General features: G+C 47.4%; 1 protein-coding gene across 2 annotated transcripts in view; it reads right to left on the reverse strand.

Annotated features, from left to right (window-relative positions):
- Nucleotides 1–17,937, reverse strand: part of BSCL2 (BSCL2 lipid droplet biogenesis associated, seipin) — a 62,440-nt gene that overhangs the window by 41,582 nt on the left and 2,921 nt on the right. For both annotated transcript variants that reach the window (XM_073554620.1, XM_073554619.1), the window contains 3 exons: nt 16,685–16,766; nt 1,395–1,538; nt 1,173–1,307 (listed from right to left, as the gene is read on the reverse strand). In XM_073554620.1, the coding sequence (XP_073410721.1) occupies nt 1,173–1,307; nt 1,395–1,538; nt 16,685–16,766 (361 nt within the window). The remainder of the gene's footprint in view (nt 1–1,172; nt 1,308–1,394; nt 1,539–16,684; nt 16,767–17,937) is intronic.

Here is a 17,937-nt window from a genome sequence, read left to right on the forward strand (position 1 = left end):
CGTGATGTGATTGATTCCAGTGATGACTGAAAAGATTCAAGTCTAGCGTCAATCACCGACATGAGCTTCATTGTAATAGAAGCAGCAATTGCTTGCAGGGATTCCTCAGACATGGTGGTGTTAGGCTGAGTGCAGACAGACTTTTTTGCCCTGCGGATTTTTCCGCGCAGAATTGAAGAAATCCGCAGGTCAAATTACCTGCATTTTTCCTGCGGATTTCTTCCATTTTTTCCTGCGGTTTTCTTGCGGTTTTTGTGCAGTTTTCCACTGCGGATTCACCCCTGCGGATTTGGAGACAGGGGAGGTGGAAAACCGCACAAAAGTAGTAACATGCTGTGGATTTTGTACCGCGCGTCTGCACAGCGTTTGTTTTTTTTCATTGATTTTAAGGCTACTGTACATCACAAGACGGATATGCAGCGTTTTTGCGCGGAAAAATCCGCTGCGGATCCGCTAGATATCCGCATCGTGTGCACACAGCCTTAGAGTCAGATGTTTTAGGAGGAGATTTAGCAACCTGAGCTCTGGTCTTGACCGATTTGGAGCTACCCTGATTCACAAATTTACCATGGATGGTGGAGCAGAGTATGCAGCCATTTAATGCAAATTGCGTTGTCTGATCTCCAGATTGCATTCAGCGCCGCACCAGTCCCTTCAAGCGCCACCTGGTCTATCTTGATGGAAAAGGATGACCTCTAGCGGCTGTGCAGCAGAATCACTGAACTAGGCAGGCGCAGAGCGAAATGTGCCAGGACAGGTCTAGGATTCAACTAAGCAGGCGCAAGAGTTTGAGCACCATGTGGATGATATAGAGGGCACCTCCATCAGGACAGAAGAGGCGGTACCGAGCATGATCGGAAATCGCCCATCGGACCCGGCTGCGCAATTTGCATGCAGTGTGGGACATGAATAAAACACTTTTTCGGAGGTATGCATGGGAATGTATAAAGGTATAAAGGGGTTGTAGAATGCGCAAAGTATGTCAGGTATAAAACTGGTGACAAGTTCCCTTTATTAGGTGAAAAAATGCCTTTATGGGAAAGCTCTTTTAAAGGTCAATGAAGATCACGGTAATTAATAGAGAACTGAAAACAAGGGACATTAAAATAAAGATTAGAATAAGCAAAAAAAAAACAAAACAAAAACAAAATGTTTGAATGTTTGATACCAACCGAATCTTCTCGATATTCAGAGTGAAGCTCAACTTCAAGAATTTGCTTCTGCTGAGAAAGTCCTGAGATGAACAAAGGGAATACAGCCAAAGTCTCCAAAGTTTTCAGGAGGTGGGATTTGTAGTACAGCATCGCCTGTTGAAGGACAACATGGCAACGAGGAGAAGACGACAAAATAAGTCAACAGAAAAAAAAAAAAAGGGACCAACATCAGTAACTTACAGATCGAGCAGTGTAAGAAATCTCCTTTCCGCCTCGCGTGTAACATGACATTGAAACCATAAACATCCCAAGGTCTTGGTTCACTGTGGACTCTGGCACCTGAAGCTCCAGAGTTATACGATATGGCTGGCCATACATCATCACCTGAGGAGAGAAGAGCGAAGAATACATCTTAGCTTACCACAATGTCATTGTAATCTTTCTGTGCTGATAATGAGACTGCTGAAAAGTTTTCTGTACTCAACAGGAAATACAAAGTCAAAAAACCCTTATTCGGAATAACACCAAAAAAGGTACCCGAAAATTAAGAGATCCAGCAATATTATAGAAAAAGGTTTTTATTATTACAATATTTTAATACATAATAAACAGCAATGCCCAATGGAAGACACAACAAAAACACTGATATCGCCACTCTGATTTACAGCAAAAAATACCAATTTATACAAAATGAAAGTTTTATAGTTTATATTAATATATATTATAAAGAACAGTGTCTATACAAAACCTTTATTAATATGCCACATGTACCCCTAATATAAGATGACAAATATATCACTACCAAGGTAATACCTATTGTAGTAAAAAACAATCACTATGTCCATGGCGATGTAAAGCAAACAATTCGCGGCTATAAAATTGGAAAACGCTAATATAATTAGCCTAAGTGGTTCAAAAGAACTTTATTAGTATGTCACATATTCCCCCATGTAAACTGACAAATATATTACTGCCAAGGTAATCCCTATTATAATAAAAGAGCAATAACTATGCCCATGGCGATGTATAGCAAAAAAATCATGGCCATAAATTGAAGGGCGCTTATAATAGTCTGGGTAATTCCAATAAAAGTATTGGACATGAGAAAAATATAAAATTACCTTTAAGTAGGTGGAACATTGGTGGCGCAGTGTAGTGTGTCCTCCCTCACCCCTACGTGCGTTTCGCAGGGGCTTCTTCCCTGGTATTTATAAGGACACTCTTTATTTAATATAGTGTCATGATCCAGGACGGGATTTCGCTTTGATTTCATCCTGGTTATACTATGGGTTAATTGTGCTGCCTCTCTCTGGCAGCAGGAGGCTATTTAGTGCTCACTGGACCTGAGTCCGGTGTCAGTTATACTCCTGCCCTCGGCTGAGTTAAGTGACCTCTTGTATACGTGTGCCTTGTGCCTGATATCTTGCTTGCTTGTGTGGTTTTGATTTGGTTCTGTCCCTGTTACGAGTTCTGCCTGACCCTCTTGTACTGCGCTACCTCTCGTGTATGACTCTCTGCTTGTGACCCGACTCCTCTCTGTTCGTCCACTTGGTACCACGTCGCCCTCTTGTGTATGACCTTTGGCTCTGTTTGTCCCTCCTGTACCTCGTTTGCCCGTACTGCTGTGACCTCTGTTTTGCCTGCCTCTGAGTTGTTGTATGGTGTCCTGTCCTATCTGAATACAGGACGCTAAGCCCCGCCCCTTGCAGTCACATGACCATAGGTCCCGTGCAGAGTACTCATTTTCAGTGTCTGCAGGTCCTATGCCTCTTTACTTTCCAGCGCTGACTGGACCCTGACACTATTAGCCTGAAGCACGCATGGTCACCTCTGCTGCCCGTCTCTACAGGTATCTTTTAGCACTGCTTCTGTTCTCAGGACACGCGCACTGGCTCTATGAGCAAGTGCAGTGCGGTGTCTCTGACATTATAACTGACCGATACCATTTTTTTTTCTCTGCTCCCATTCACCTGTGTGTGCTGGATCCTGTGCACACTCTTTCTGAGCAGGTTAAGCATCTGACGCAGATGTCTCAGAAACTGTTTGGAGAACAAAGAGTCCTGGCTCAGTCTCAGCAGCTGATCGCCGACACTGTGCAGGGGGTTCTTTCATTGGGGGCTCGGGATGTTACATTCATTTCCCCTGAGTCTCCAGTGAAGTTACCAGATACCTTTTCTGGAGATAAAAATGACTTCAGAGTTTTCAAGGAGGGCTGTAAGCTTTTTTTTTCCTTAAGACCACACTCTTCTGGGGATGAAAGTCAGAGAGTGGGGGTCATTATTTCTCTGTTAAGGGGAGCCCCCCAAGCTTGGGCTTTCTCCCTTCCTACCACGGCCCCTGAGCGTTTGACTGTGGATGCATTTTTTGAGGCCCTGGGACATATTTATGATGAGCCTGATCGGGTGCGTATGGCTGAGGACAGGCTGATGAATGTTTGCCAGGGGAAACACTCAGCCGAGTGGTTTTGCTCAGAGTTCAGACGCTGGGCTGCTGAGGTCTGCTGGAACGACGCTGCTCTCCGGGGGTTGTTCCGTAGAGTCCTGTCTGAGCATCTGAAAGACGCCTTGGCTCTCCACCCCCCACCTGATGCCCTGGAGGAAGCTATGACACAGGCCGTCCGAATGGATCGCAGGTTACGGGCAAGGGGAGTGATACAAACCGAGACATCATTATTCTCCCAAGGAAGGGGAGCCAGTTCTTCATTGAAAATCACGGAGATGGGAACCATCAACCTTAAGGAGGAAGAAAGGAGACAACGGCACGTGAGAAAATGCTGTGTTCACAGTGGCGAGTCTGGACATGGGAAAAAGGATTGCCCCTCCCGGCCACTAACCAACAAGCGACTGAGCCCGGGTGATTATCGTGGAGGTCACCCAGGCTCTCAGGTACCCTTTTCTGCATTTTTTAAAATGTCATTTCAAGTGGAACTTTGTTGTGGGGGTGTCTCCACATCCACTTCTGCCTTCGTGGATTGCGGTTCATCATTGAACTTTATTGACTCTGACTTGGTGGCCAGGTGTAAGTTAGGGACAGTTAGGTTGGAGACTCCGATTCACCTTGTTGCTATTGACAAAACACCACTGGATAAGAATGACATTATGTTTTGTACTGAAGAGTTTCTCCTTAAAGCGAGTTCCTTACATCAGGAACGTATTTCATGTTTTGTAATGAACAACCTGCCTGCGGGACTGGTGTTGGGGTTCCCCTGGTTACAGCTGCATAATCCTGTGATTAATTGGGAATCTCGGGATATTGTTAAATGGGGTCCCTATTGCTCTGAGAAATGTCTTGTTTCTGTGTCTGTGTCATCCGTGGGTCTAGAAGGCATTCCGGAGTGCCTGATAGATTATACGGACGTTTTCTCCGAAAAAGAGGCTGAGGTTTTACCACCACACCGCCCATTTGATTGTGCCATTGACCTGGTTCCAGGTGCTAAATTGCCCAAAGCCCGCCTGTATAACCTCTCGGGTCCGGAACGGGCTGCGATGAAGGAATATATTTCCGAGAGCCTCCGTAAGGGACATATTCGTCCTTCTGTTTCTCCTGTGGCGGCAGGGTTCTTTTTTGTAAAAAAAAAAAAAAAGACATTGGTTTGCGCCCATGCCTCGATTTTCGTGAGTTAAATAAAATAACTGTGAGGAATACTTATCCCCTTCCACTTATTCCTGATTTATACAATCAGTTGTCCGGAGCGAAGTGGTTTTCGAAATTAGATCTACGGGGAGCGTATAACCTTATCCGAGTCAGGGACGGAGATGAATGGAAGACCGCTTTTCTCACTACTGAAGGGTTGTTTGAAAATTTGGTCATGCCCTTCGGCCTGACCAACGCTCCAGCGGTCTTCCAAAATTTCATAAATCATGTGTTCTCCGATTTGATTGGACGTTTTATGGTGGTGTATTTGGATGACATTTTAATCTACTCGCCTGATAAACAGACTCACATTGGTCATGTTCGGGCAGTTCTCCAAAGGCTCATGGAGAACTGTCTGTTTGCTAAACTTGAAAAATGTTTATTTTTTGTTCAGGAACTGTCCTTTCTGGGGTTCATCGTGTCTGCTGAAGGGTATCGCATGGATCCTAATAAGGTGCAGGCCATTCTCGAGTGGGTTCAACCGTGTGATTTGAAGGGTCTGCAACGGTTCCTAGGGTTCGCTAATTATTATCAGAAATTTATAAGGGGGTTTTCACAGGTGGTTAAACCCCTGACAGACATGACTCAAAAGGGGGCCGATATCAAGAATTGGTCAACCGCAGCGGTAGCGGCATTTCAGTTTTTGAAAAAATGTTTCATGTCGGCCCTGGTTCTTATCCAACCAGACCCCTCTGAACCATTTATTGTTGAGGTAGACGCCTCAGAGGTGGGGGTGGGGGCGGTATTGTCCCAGGGACCCGCCACTTTGACCAATTTAAGACCTTGCGCCTTTTTCTCAAAGAAGTTCTCCCCTGCGGAGAGAAACTATGATGTGGGGAATCGGGAACTTCTGGCCGTAAAATTGGCTTTTGCAGAATGGAGGCATTTTTTGGAGGGGGCTGTTCATCCTATAACGGTAATCGCGGACCACAAAAACCTAGCTTACATTGAGTCAGCTAAAAGGTTGACTCCCAGACAGGCTAGATGGTCACTTTTTTTTCCCCGATTCAACTTCTCGATCACTTTTCGGCCAGGATCCAAGAATATCAGAGCGGATGCGTTGTCACGCGGTCTTGATCCGGTGTCCCCCCCGGACACCTCCATCCTCCATTCTTCAGCCTGGGGTGGTGGTGGCAGAGGTTTCTAATGTGTTGGAACGGGAGATTCGAGAAGCCCAGGCTGTTAAATATTAATAATCCGTTAATTTCTTATAAGACTCAGTTCTGTACATTGCTTTAGCTTACATGACATAGGCTATTTTTAAGCTTGGCTCATGGTAGAAAGACAGCTCCATATATGTAGAGACCACGTGCTTTAGGAGACGTATATAATTCATGGCTAACTGTAGAGGTCGCTCTTCTTCCCTCACCATCATGAGACACAGACGCAAGATGACATAACTCAACAGCTGGTATGTTACTTTATTACGAAGAAGACTAAGAGAGACAGAGGCCATTTGCCATGTGGGATCTCAGAGAATGAAGATGGAAAGCTTTTGCTATGAACAATGGACAATCTTTCACTTATTTTTATTCACCTGTTTTTTTGTAATAACCTTTCTTTGATGGAAGAATCCAAATAAACCACTATATTTTTATCTGGTAATTAGTCCTGAGTATTTTACAGGATAAGCATTATTTTACACAGGCTCTTGCACCTCCAGCTAAGCCGGTGGATAAACTTTTTGTGCCAGCTCAGTTTCGTCTCAAGGTCCTCCAGGAGTTCCACGACTCAGTTCTGGGTGGACATCCAGGGATCTCAGCGACCCGGAAGGCCATTGCTAGAATATTCTGGTGGTCTTCTTTAGCCTCTGATGTTGGGGAGTATGTGTCTGCGTGTGGTTTGTGCCCATGCGAAAACTCCCCATAACCGCCCGGCCGGGGAATTGGTACCACTGCCAATTCCTGAGAGACCATGGACTCATCTGTCCATGGATTTCATCACCAACCTTCCCCCTTCCAAGGGTAATACCGTGGTCTGGGTCGTAGTGGACAGGTTTAGTAAGCAGGCACATTTTGTACCTTTGGCAGCTCTACCTAATGCGGAAACATTGTCCAGATTGTTTGTGGAGCATGTGGTGCGGTTGCATGGGGTACCCCTGAATGTGGTGTCTGATAGGGGAGTGCAATTTGTGTCCAGATTTTGGAAAGCCTTTTGTAGGAGGTTGGGTATTGGTCTGTCCTTTTCATCCGCCTACCATCCAGAGACTAATGGGCAGACTGAGCGGACCAATCAGTCTCTGGAGCAAATTCTGCGTTGTTTGACCTCAGCCCGACAGGATGATTGGTGTTCTGTGTTACCATTGGCTGAGTTTGCATTTAACAACCGCACTAACCAGTCTACGGGTACATCTCCTTTTTTTTTGCAATTATGGGTTTCATCCTCATTTTGGAGAATTTTCCCGCTTGAATTCTGGGTGTCCTGGGGCGGACGAGACGATCCAGCGGTTGGGGGAGGTATGGCGGGAGGTCCAGAATAACATTACGAAGGCCCAGGACAAATTTTAATTTTTTGCGGACAAAAAAACGATCCATGGGTCCAGTGTTTCAGGTCGGAGATAAGGTATGGTTATCCACCAAAAATATAAGGCTCAAGGTCCCCTCTGCGAAGCTTGGACCCAAGTTTATAGGTCCCTATGTAATTACCGAAGCAGTTAACCCGGTGGCTTTTCGGTTGAGTCTTCCGCCATCTCTAAGGATCCCTAATGTTTTCCATAAGGCCCTTTTGAAACCTGTGAGGTCCGGTGGGGAGGGATCATCATCTTCCCCGACACCGGTTCTGGTAGATGGGCAGGCGGAGTACGAAGTGGAACGAATTGTCGACTCCAGGTTGGTCCGTCGCGCCCTTCAATATCTGATACATTGGAAGGGCTACGGTCCTGAGGAACGCTCGTGGGTTCCTGCTCGATCAGTTCATGCGGATCGGTTGATCCAAGCCTTTCACGCCAAGTACCCTGAGAGACCTGGGGGTCTGGTGGCCCCCCATTGAGAGGAGGGTACTGTCATGATCCAGGACGGGATTTCGCTTTGACCCGTCCTGGTTATACTATGGGTTAATTGTGCTGCCTCTCTCTGGCAGCAGGAGGCTATTTAGTGCTCACTGGACCTGGGTCCAGTGTCAGTTATACTCCTGCCCTCGGCTGAGTTAAGTGACCTCTTGTATACGTGTGCCTTGTGCCTGATATCTTGCTTGCTTGTGTGGTTTTGATTTGGTTCTGTCCCTGTTACGAGTTCTGCCTGACCCTCTTGTACTGCGCTACCTCTCGTGTATGACTCTCTGCTTGTGACCCGCTCCTCTCTGCTCGTCCACTTGGTACCACGTCGCCCTCTTGTGTATGACCTTTGGCTCTGTCTGACTACCCGTCTGTTTGTCCCTCCTGTACCTCGTTTGCCCGTACTGCTGTGACCTCTGTTTTGCCTGCCTCTGAGTTGTTGTATGGTGTCCTGTCCTATCTGAATACAGGACGCTAAGCCCCGCCCCCTTGCAGTCACATGACCATAGGTCCCGTGCAAGCTTACTCATTTTCAGTGTCCGCAGGTCCTATGCCTCTTTACTTTCCAGCGCTGACTGGACCCTGACACTATTAGCCTGAAGCACGCATGGTCACCTCTGCTGCCCTGCTCCCCAGGTAACTTTCAGCACTGCGCGTGTCCTGAGTACAGAAGCACTGGCTCTATGAGCAAGTGCAGTGCGGTGTCTCTGACATATAGGAAATACAAAGTGTAGTGTTTAGTAGCAGGTGTGAAAATTGCTAAATTTCAGGATTTTATTTTCATATAGGTAGAAACATGGGGGGAAAAAAAAACAAACAAACAAAAAAAAAAAATAGGGATTTTTGTGTACTCACAGTAAAATCCTTTTCTCCGAGCCAATCATTGGGGGACACAGACAGTGGGTGTTATGCTGCTTGCCACTAGGACACTAAACACAGAAAAAAGTGAACTCCTCCCCTGCAGTATACACCCTCTCGCTGGCTGTGAATTCCCCAGTTCGTTGCAAAAAGCAGTAGGACCATTAAACAAATGACAATAACCATATCTCTGTCAAAACCTAATAATGCTACAGTGAACCAATAGGCTCAACAGGGTGGGTGCTGTGTCCCCCAATGATTGGCTCGGAGAAAAGGATTTTACGGTGAGTACACAAAAATCCCTATTTCTCCTACGCCTCATTGGGGGACACAGACTGTGGGACGTCCTAAAGCAGTCCCTGGGTGGGGAACATATAATTGCTAATACCCCATGTACTACTGACTCAACACTGTGGTACTGCCGATTGCAGGATGCGTCTGCTAAGAGCTGCATCTGCAGAGGCCTGAGAATGAATTTGGTAATGTTTTGTAAAGGTATGCAGGCTGGACTAAGTCGCAGCGTTGCAGACCTGTTCTGCCGACGTCTGGTGCCGAATGGCCCAAGAGGCGCCCACTGAGAGAGTAGAATGCGCCTTCATCCCTGCTGGGACAGGTGTGTCCCTAACACGGTACGATTCCTGAATAGCCAAGCAAATCCACCTGTTTAGCGTAGTTTTTAAGTGGCTAGACCCTTCCTATGCCCCTGTGGAAGTACAAACAGGGCATTGACTTGCGGAAGGGGGCTGTCCGCGAGATGTACAGTCTCAGAGCCCTAACCACATTCAGGGTGTGGAGGGCCCTCTCAATGCAATGGACTGGTGCCGGACAGAAGGCGGGCAAAACAATTTCTTCATTGAGATGAAAAGACGACACGACTTTGGGCAAGAAAGACGGGGACGTCCTGAGAGCTGCCTTGTCCTGATGAAAATTCAGGAACGGAGGACGGCAGGACAGGGCCGCCAATTCTGAAGCTCGACGTAATTACCGATAGAAAGACCACCTTCCAAGGGAGAATAGCAAGTGGTACGTCCTGCAGTGGTTTGAAAGGAGCCTCCTGTAAGGCTCCGAGAGCCAAGTTAAAGACCCATGATTCCAATGGCCCTTAATATAGGAAGGCGCCACATGGGAGACTCACTGAATGAATGTCTTCCCCTGAAGCCTGGTGGCAATTTTACGTTGGAATAGCACTGAGAAGGCTGAAATCTGGCCCGTGAGCGAGCCAAGCTCAAAGCCTGACCTTAATCCGGGTTGTAGCAATTCCAATATGAAAGAAATAGAAAAACACCAGTGGGGATAGACCATGGTCCCTGCACCATGAGAAGAAGGTTCTCCAGGTGCGGTGATCAATGCGCATGGACACGGGCTTCCTAACATTAATCATGGTGGAGATCACATCGGGAGAAAAACCAGCCAGTTCTAAAAAATCCAGGTTCAACGGCCACGCCGTCAAAGACAGGGCCCCGGAGCTCGGGTGGTAAATCGGGTCCTGTGAAAGTAGATCCATGCGATCTGGAAGTCGCCAGGGAACGTCGGCAACTAGTTGAACTAGTTCTGCGTACCATGGCCGGCGGAACGAATCTGGCGCGACTAGGATCACTGGTACTCCCTTTGCTCTAATTTTCTTGATAACCCTCGGGAGCGGGGGAAGAAGGGAAGAATGCACGGGAGCCGGAACCGGTACCATAGCAGAACTAGGGTGTCCGCTCCAATGGCGCATGGATTGCGTGATCGGGGATTGAGTCGAGGAACCTTGTTGTTTAGTCTTGATGAAGAGGCCACTCTCCTGAGGCAAGGCCTTGTCGACTGAGAAAAACCACCACCCAATTGTCCACACCCGGGGTGTGGAATGTTAAGATGGGCGAATGGTTGGTCTCAGCCCAATGGAGGATGTGACTCACTTCATGCATGGCCATCCTGCTGAGGTGATCTGCGAGGAGATGGTGGAAACTCAGTAGACCTAATGTGATCGCTTGAATGTCCAAGATGTTGATGGGAGATGTGACTCTCGAATTAACCAATGACCCTGTGCCGTGTGGTGACTAAGAAAAAAACGCACCCCAGCCCAGAAGACTGGCGTCAAAGGTCACCACCAACCGTCGTACTGAGAGAAAGAACTTCCCTTAACTCAGGGAGGATTTCAGTGTCCCCCGCTTGGGGGCTCATCTGACCCGCAGGGACAGAAAGAACCGGCGGTCCAGGAAGAACGGGTTCTCGTCCCAAGTTAACAGCAACATATGTTGTAAAGGGCGGAAATGGAACTGTGCGAATGGGAACGCTCCCAACGCTGCCACCATCCTTCCGAGAACCATCATGCTGAAAACATATGGAGTAAGAAACCGGTTGGGAAAGAGTCCGTGCTGCCTGTTGTAAGGATCGGGCCTCTTCTGGAGGGAGAATAACCAACCCGCGGGAAGTGTCCAAGATCATTTCCTAAAAGTAATCTGCTGAACCGGTGTTGGGGAAGACTTTTCGAAATTTATCTTCTGACCTTACTTGTTTAGAACCACAAAGAAAGGTCTGAATAAAAAAAAATTGTTGAACCATTCGTCTTGGGGGACCAGAAGGATGACTCCATCCCCTTGTGGCGCATGAACGGCCCGAAGTAAGCCTGTGACTGAATGACAGCCGGATACCACAACAAGACACTGAGTAGAGGATCTATGGGATCTGCTCCCCTAGATCCCGATGCTCCTGGCCTGGGTTTCTAAGAGCAGACAGGTCTGTGAGAAACCTGGGAACCCCTGTCTCCACGAGAGGACCGGCCTGATCCAGAAGAGAAGGTTGTGGAGGACCAGCTGGAGATGTTACGAAAAAAGGTCGAAAAACGAGTCGGCTGTTGATTCCTAAAAACGGCCGGACAGCCCCTTGTTGGGGGAGAAACCTACTCTTCCCCCCGGAAGTGTCAGAAATGAGCTGGTCTAGTATTTCCCTATACAGGCGACCAGTTTGATAAGGCAGAGAAGTCTTTGATCTCCTGGAGGAGGAATCTGCCTGCTAGTCGCTTAGCCATAGAGCTTCTGATGGAAACTGCATTAGCGGTTGCCTTAGCAGCGCAATAAGCGGCATCTAAAGAAGCGGCTACTACCAAAAAAAACCCTGCGTGAATTATCTGCTTAGCAACACTGGTTGTCTTCCGAAGGAGGATTGCTACCTTGGAAGGGCAGTAAAAAAAGAGACCTCTGCCCAAGTGGTCATTGCCTTAGCCACACCAGTCGCCACGAAAGGGAAAAGAGCCGCTCCTGAAGCTCCAAGAACTGAACAGGCGAGGTAGCCAATTTGACGATCGAGGGGGTTTCTGACTGAAGAGCCCTTAGAAACGGATCAAAGTGTTTTAGAAGCATGACAATACAGGAGGATCCACCGAGGGGGACTGTAACCAATCCTTCATTAGATCTGGAGCAAAGGGGTATTTAGCCTCGATTGGCTTTTGCCCTGTGAACCGTTTATGTGGTCGGTTCCTTCGTTTCTGGACAATGTCCGTAAAATTCCGGATGGCTGACAAATACCCTGCGTCCACGTTTAGTTTTCTTAAAGGAGATAACTTGTTCCAGAGCGGGAATATTCTCCTTGTCCAACGTCAAAAAACTTGTTGACTGACTCTGTAAGGCCGGTTTCACATTTGCACTTTATGGCGCAGCGACGGCCTGCGCACGGCCGCCGCTAAGCGCCGCCCCCTGCCCGCCCCATCCGGTCATCGCCGCCCACTAGCGCACATGGATGCTTGCGATCTGCGTATCCTATCTTTAGAATAGGGTGCGCAGATCGTGCGCTGCCCGTGCGCCAGCAGGATTTTGCCGTGCGCTGCGCACTTTTGAAGGTGCGCCGTGCGCGCTGAAATGCAATTTGCTGCGTTCGGCGCACACAGGCGCACCTTCAAAAGTGCACAGCGCACAGCAAAATCCTGCTAGCGCACGGGCAGCGCACGATCTGCACACCCTATGCTAAAGATAGAGTGCGCAGATCGCAAGCAACCATGTGCGCTAGTAGGCGGCGATGACCGGATGGGGCGGGCAGCCGTGCGCATGCCGTCGCTGCGCCATAAAGCGCAAATGTGAAACCGGCCTAAGAGAATCAAACGACTCATGGACATTTGGGAGATTCTGAGGGACTGACATGTCAGACTTGAATTCGGAGTCATGTCCTCTGCGAACATTAGGAGAGGAAGAGCGAGAGGCAGAACTCGCCGATGCTGAAGCGTGAGCGTGATTAGGTGACGCGTCATGGGTCCGCTTTCAAGAGACCGAGGATCCCCTGAACGAGCACGGCCCCTGCTGTTGGACGATTCCCGGCAGTCACCAAAGCCCTCCTCGGGCGGTAAACACGCGTTCTGACTTATAGACTTCCTCCAGGAATCCTCTTTAGCCTTGGTCAGTGACTCCACAGACCGTGACAAGGACGCAGCCCATTCAGGGGAACTAAACGCAGGGAACACCTTGCGGCGGCGGCGCTTTAACGCAAGCCGGGTCGCAATCCGTACATAGCGGATTAGTCTGGGCACTGGGCAAGACAGTCTTGTGGCACAAGCGGTAAAGAACACAGTGTGCTTCTTAGTAGCCCCCAGTCTGCCTCTTTTAGATTGAGACATAGTGCCCCTGAAAGGGTTACAAGCAGAGCCTGGGCTGCAGCTGCAGGGAATGTGCAGAGAAGGGGTTAAGCTTTGCTCTGAGGCAGAAGCAGCTTACCCGCGGTCCTAATGCTGTGCCCCTGGGAGGAAAATTGGTGGCCCTGTAGCGTCACCAGGTGCTGTCCATTCGTGCACGCACCCCCGCAGCTGTCACAGATCCCGAGGGGCAGAGAAGGGGTTAAGGACATGGCCTCCAAGACTAGCAGGGCGCGTCTCGTACACAGCGAGGCGCCAAAGATGTGGGTGGCGGCGCTAACGGTGGGCGGTGCTATGTAAATTGCGGCCTAGGCCGAAAAGCTGGGGACTAAATTTTTGGGCCTACCCGCGGCGAGCGCCAGGAGAAGGGGGGGGGGACCGCGACGGGGCACTGGTATACCGCCGCTGAGACTATGTCAGCGTTTCGCCCAGGGACCAGGCCGTCTGCGCTGTCCAGGAGCCTGCAGATTTCATCCCATCACAGCTTCTGAGATAAAAACGCTCCCGGGCGATGTAGCAGAGCCAGAGGAGTTGTTAAAGGGGTATTGCTCAATCGGTCCACCCTATGGGCAGGGGGATGGAGAGGTTATGGGGCTGATTTAGGGCATCCGAAGCGCTCCACAAGTTCTTCTCCATGCACTCCGTGCGCTTGCCTTCGTATCCGTGTGGGGTACCGGGACTGAAAAAGGAACCATCGCCAGAGGAATCAGCCCCAGTCGTCGCAGGAAAGTGTACGGGGAGGTATACTCCGCGTGCTGGGTCTGTTGTTTGTTCAGGGGAGAGCGGGCAGTAGAAATGAACCGTCGCCCCCTTCACTCCGTTAATTAAAAAATAAAAATTTACAGAAAATTCAAAAATAAAATAAAAACGGTGGGGTCTGAAGCCAGATCCAAGTGCCTCCTGCAGACACTAAGCAAGAACTGGGGAATTCCCAGCCAGCGAGAGGGTGTATACTGCAGGGGAGGAGTTCACTTTTTTCTGTGTTTACTTAGTGTCCTCCTAGTGGCAAGCAGCATAACACCCACTGTCTGTGTCCCCCAATGAGGCATAGGAGAAAACATTATCAACTTAGCCATATGACTGCTTTTTTCTTTGCAAAACGAGTTGTATTTTTGAATGACATCATTTATTTTGCCATATAACTGAAAGATGTTGGGGAAAAAAAAAAAAAAAAAAAGTTGTACGGTAAAAACTACCAGACATCACGATTAAGCTTGTACCAAGAACACACACATTACCGTATATATGTCTAAAAGAGCTTTGTGTATAAATGTAATGTACAGCTCTGGCAAAATTAAGACCACTGCAAAGTTTTATACAAATCAGCTTCTCTACATGTCTGACAGTCATTCCATTCCAGTGTCAGTTGAATTCCAACCAGAGTACACCTCATTCTACTTAATGTGCTTCTGATTAGGTGATCACCTGAACCAAACTTTATTTAATGAAGGAAAAAAACCCTACTGTGGTGTTCACAATCCTCTTGCAATAGGACAAGCTGGATGGCAAAACAAGTGCTAGTAATATCCCAAAAGTAATAGAAATGAAAAAATAACTTTTAACCATGCCAAAGGAGTTGAAAAGAAGTCTTGAGTGAGGAAAAGAGAAGTGCTCAATTCTGGCTTTACTAGCCGAGGGATACAGTGAGCGTCATGTTGCCTCAATCCTTAAAATTTCCAAGAAGCCAGTCCATTACAACAAGGTCAAGCAACAGATATTGGGGACAACAAAGTTACAGACCGGCAGAGGGTGAAAACGACTCTCCACTGATCGGGATGACCGTCATATTATTCGATCATCACTCAGCAACCGCAGGAAAACATCAAGTGACCTACAAAAGGAATGGCAAATGGCAGCTGGGGTGAAGTGCACGACAAGAACAGTTCGTAACAGGCTCCTAGAGGCAGGGCTAAAGTCATGTAAAGCTAGAAAAAAGCCTTTCAATAATGAGAAGCAAAGGAGAGCCAGGCTGAAGTTTGCCAAAGACCATAAGGATTGGGCCACATAGGACTGGAGTAAGGTAATCTTCTCTAATGAGTCTAATTTTCAGCTTTTCCAAACACCTGGTCGTCTAATGGTTAGACGGAGACCTGGAGAGGCGTACAAGCCACAGTGTCTTGCACCCACTGTGAAATTTGGCGGAGGATCGGTGATGATCTGAGGATGCTTCAGCAAGGCTGGAATTGGGCAGGTTAATCTTTGCAAAGGACGTATGTATCATGCCGCATACAAGGTTATCCTGGAAAAACAGTTGATTCCTTCTGCTCTGGCAATGTTCCCCAACTCTGAGGACTGTTTTTTTTTTTTCAGCAGGACAATGCACCATGCCACACAGCTAGGTCAATCAATGTGTGGATGAAGGACCACCACATCAAGACCCTGTCATGGCCAGCCCAATCTCTAGACCTGAACCCCATTGAAAACCTCTGGAATGTAATCAAGAGGAAGATGGATAGTCACAGGCCATCAAACAAAGACGAACTGCTTAAATGTGTGTACCAGGAGTGGCGTAAGGTCACCCAGAAGCAGTGTGAGAGGCTGGTGGAAAGCAGCCAAGACGCAGGAAAGCTGTAATTAAAGATCATGGTTATTCCACAAAATATTGATTTCTGAACTCTTCCTGAGTTAAAACATTAGTATTGTTGTTTCTAAATGATTATGAACTTGTTTGCTTAGCATTATTTGAGGTCTACAAGCACTGCATTTTTGACCATTTCTCATTTTCTGAAAATAACTACAATATTTAGTGCTTGGAAATTCGAAGACATGTTGTCAATAGTTTATAGAATAAAAGAGCAATTTACATTTTACTCAAAAATATAAAGAGAAAAATCAGACAAACTGAAAATTTTGCAGTGGTCTCTTAATTTTTGCCAGAGCTGTATAGATTTTATACACAAGGTTAAAAAAAACTTTATGCTTTTTGTATAAAATATATATATAACATTTATGCAAAATCTCAGTTGTTTTCTTTTTTTTAAACAATTTAAAGGTGTTTATGATATGGGGTTAACAGCGTAATTATGCTGTCCAGCGCCTGCACACAGCGGGGAGGAAATTATCTTTGTTCTCCCTGCCGCTGTAACCGTGCCCCCGGCCCTGACTGACACTGGGTCTACATTGAGGCTCAGCTATCAGTCAGGGCCGGGGGGAGCGATTACCGTGGTCTCGCTGTATACTCAGAATGGTGAGTGACCCCATGGCGCCGCTATGACCGAACACCGTATAAAAGTCATTTTCTCACCGCTGCATTCGGCTACTTGCGGGCACCGGGCAGCATAATAACGCTGTTAACCTGCAGATATGGGGTTATATTTTTAGATTTCAATGGTTAAAAAAAAAAAAAGATATAAAATAATAAAGCAACTCAGACCAACTCAATTTTTTGTATGTCTGTGTGGACATTGCGTTGGCCTATCTTGCAGATCACCCTATTTAGAAGCTCACCCGGTCACGATTATTCCTCAAAAGTGATACATTAGCGGTGGGAAAGGAGCACAGGATTCCAGGGGATGGGTTACATGCAGAGCTGAAACGAAATAGTAAAAAAAAAAAAAAAGTGAATATTTCAGATGGCGCAGGGAAATATTCGGCAATACATGCGTACACGCCTGCTCTGCATCTCTGAGGCCCTCGTCACACAAGTGATTAAACATGTATGTGAAGACCCGATAATGGTGCCATCAGCGTGTCCGTTTTTACCATCAGTGTTTTTCTGGTATGGTTAAAAACAAAAAAAGACAAAGCTTCTCCAATACTTTGCAGTGTTAAACACGGACAGTTCATGGATGCCATCCGTGCGCTGTACGTGTTTTTCACAGTCCCATAGACTTGTATTGGCCCTTGTCATTCATGCTGCCGGGCACGTCTCCATGTGTTTTGCACAGACACACAGTCTATGTGAACCGCACCGTGGGTTATAATGGGTACGTGTGGTATACCTGAAAAAAAAGAAAAAAAATACAAAAAACGATGCCACACATATTGGAAACACAAACATGTGAACGAGGACTTACATAATCTATTGCAATGATTCACTGATGCTCTATGGCGGCTCAGCACAGATCTCCTCTGGTGCTTACATAAACTGATGAGCCAAAGTCATAAAGTGGTAATTACATTGGCTATGAACACGAAAATGTTAACACGCTAGGTGGAGTAAGGCTATGTGCACACGTCCGGAATTCCAGCGGATTTTATGTGTTCTTGCCGCGTTTTTTCAGCTGCAAAAACGCATAAAATAAGCAACCCATTGAATTCAATGTCATTCCGCACATGCTGTGCTAATGATGCATATTTTTCCGTGGCGAAATCGCATCACGGAAAAATACGCAGCATGCTCATTCTTTGTGCGGAATCGCGGGAATTCTGCACACACAGGAATGCACTGTTCCACATGAGGCTGTGCCCACCATGCACAAAGTAAGCTGAAAATGTGCGGATGGTACCCAGGATCTGGAGGAGAGGAGATGAGATTCTCCTCCAGGCTCTGGGTACCATACTCCTGTAAAAATAGAATTAAAATAAAAAATCGTATTATTCTCACCTTCCGGCGTTCCCCACAGCGTTCCCAGGCCTCAGTGATGCTCCCGGCAAGTCCCGTTCCCAGCGATGCCTTGCGACAATGACCTTTGATGACGTAGCAGTCTCGTGAGACCAGTACGGTGTCTCGAGACCGCGACGTCAAAGGTCATTGTTGC

The sequence above is a fragment of the Dendrobates tinctorius genome, unplaced genomic scaffold (assembly GCF_039654945.1).
Source record: "Dendrobates tinctorius isolate UK_male_01 unplaced genomic scaffold, ASM3965494v1 ptg000211l, whole genome shotgun sequence".
Classification (NCBI taxonomy): Eukaryota; Metazoa; Chordata; class Amphibia; order Anura; family Dendrobatidae; genus Dendrobates; species Dendrobates tinctorius.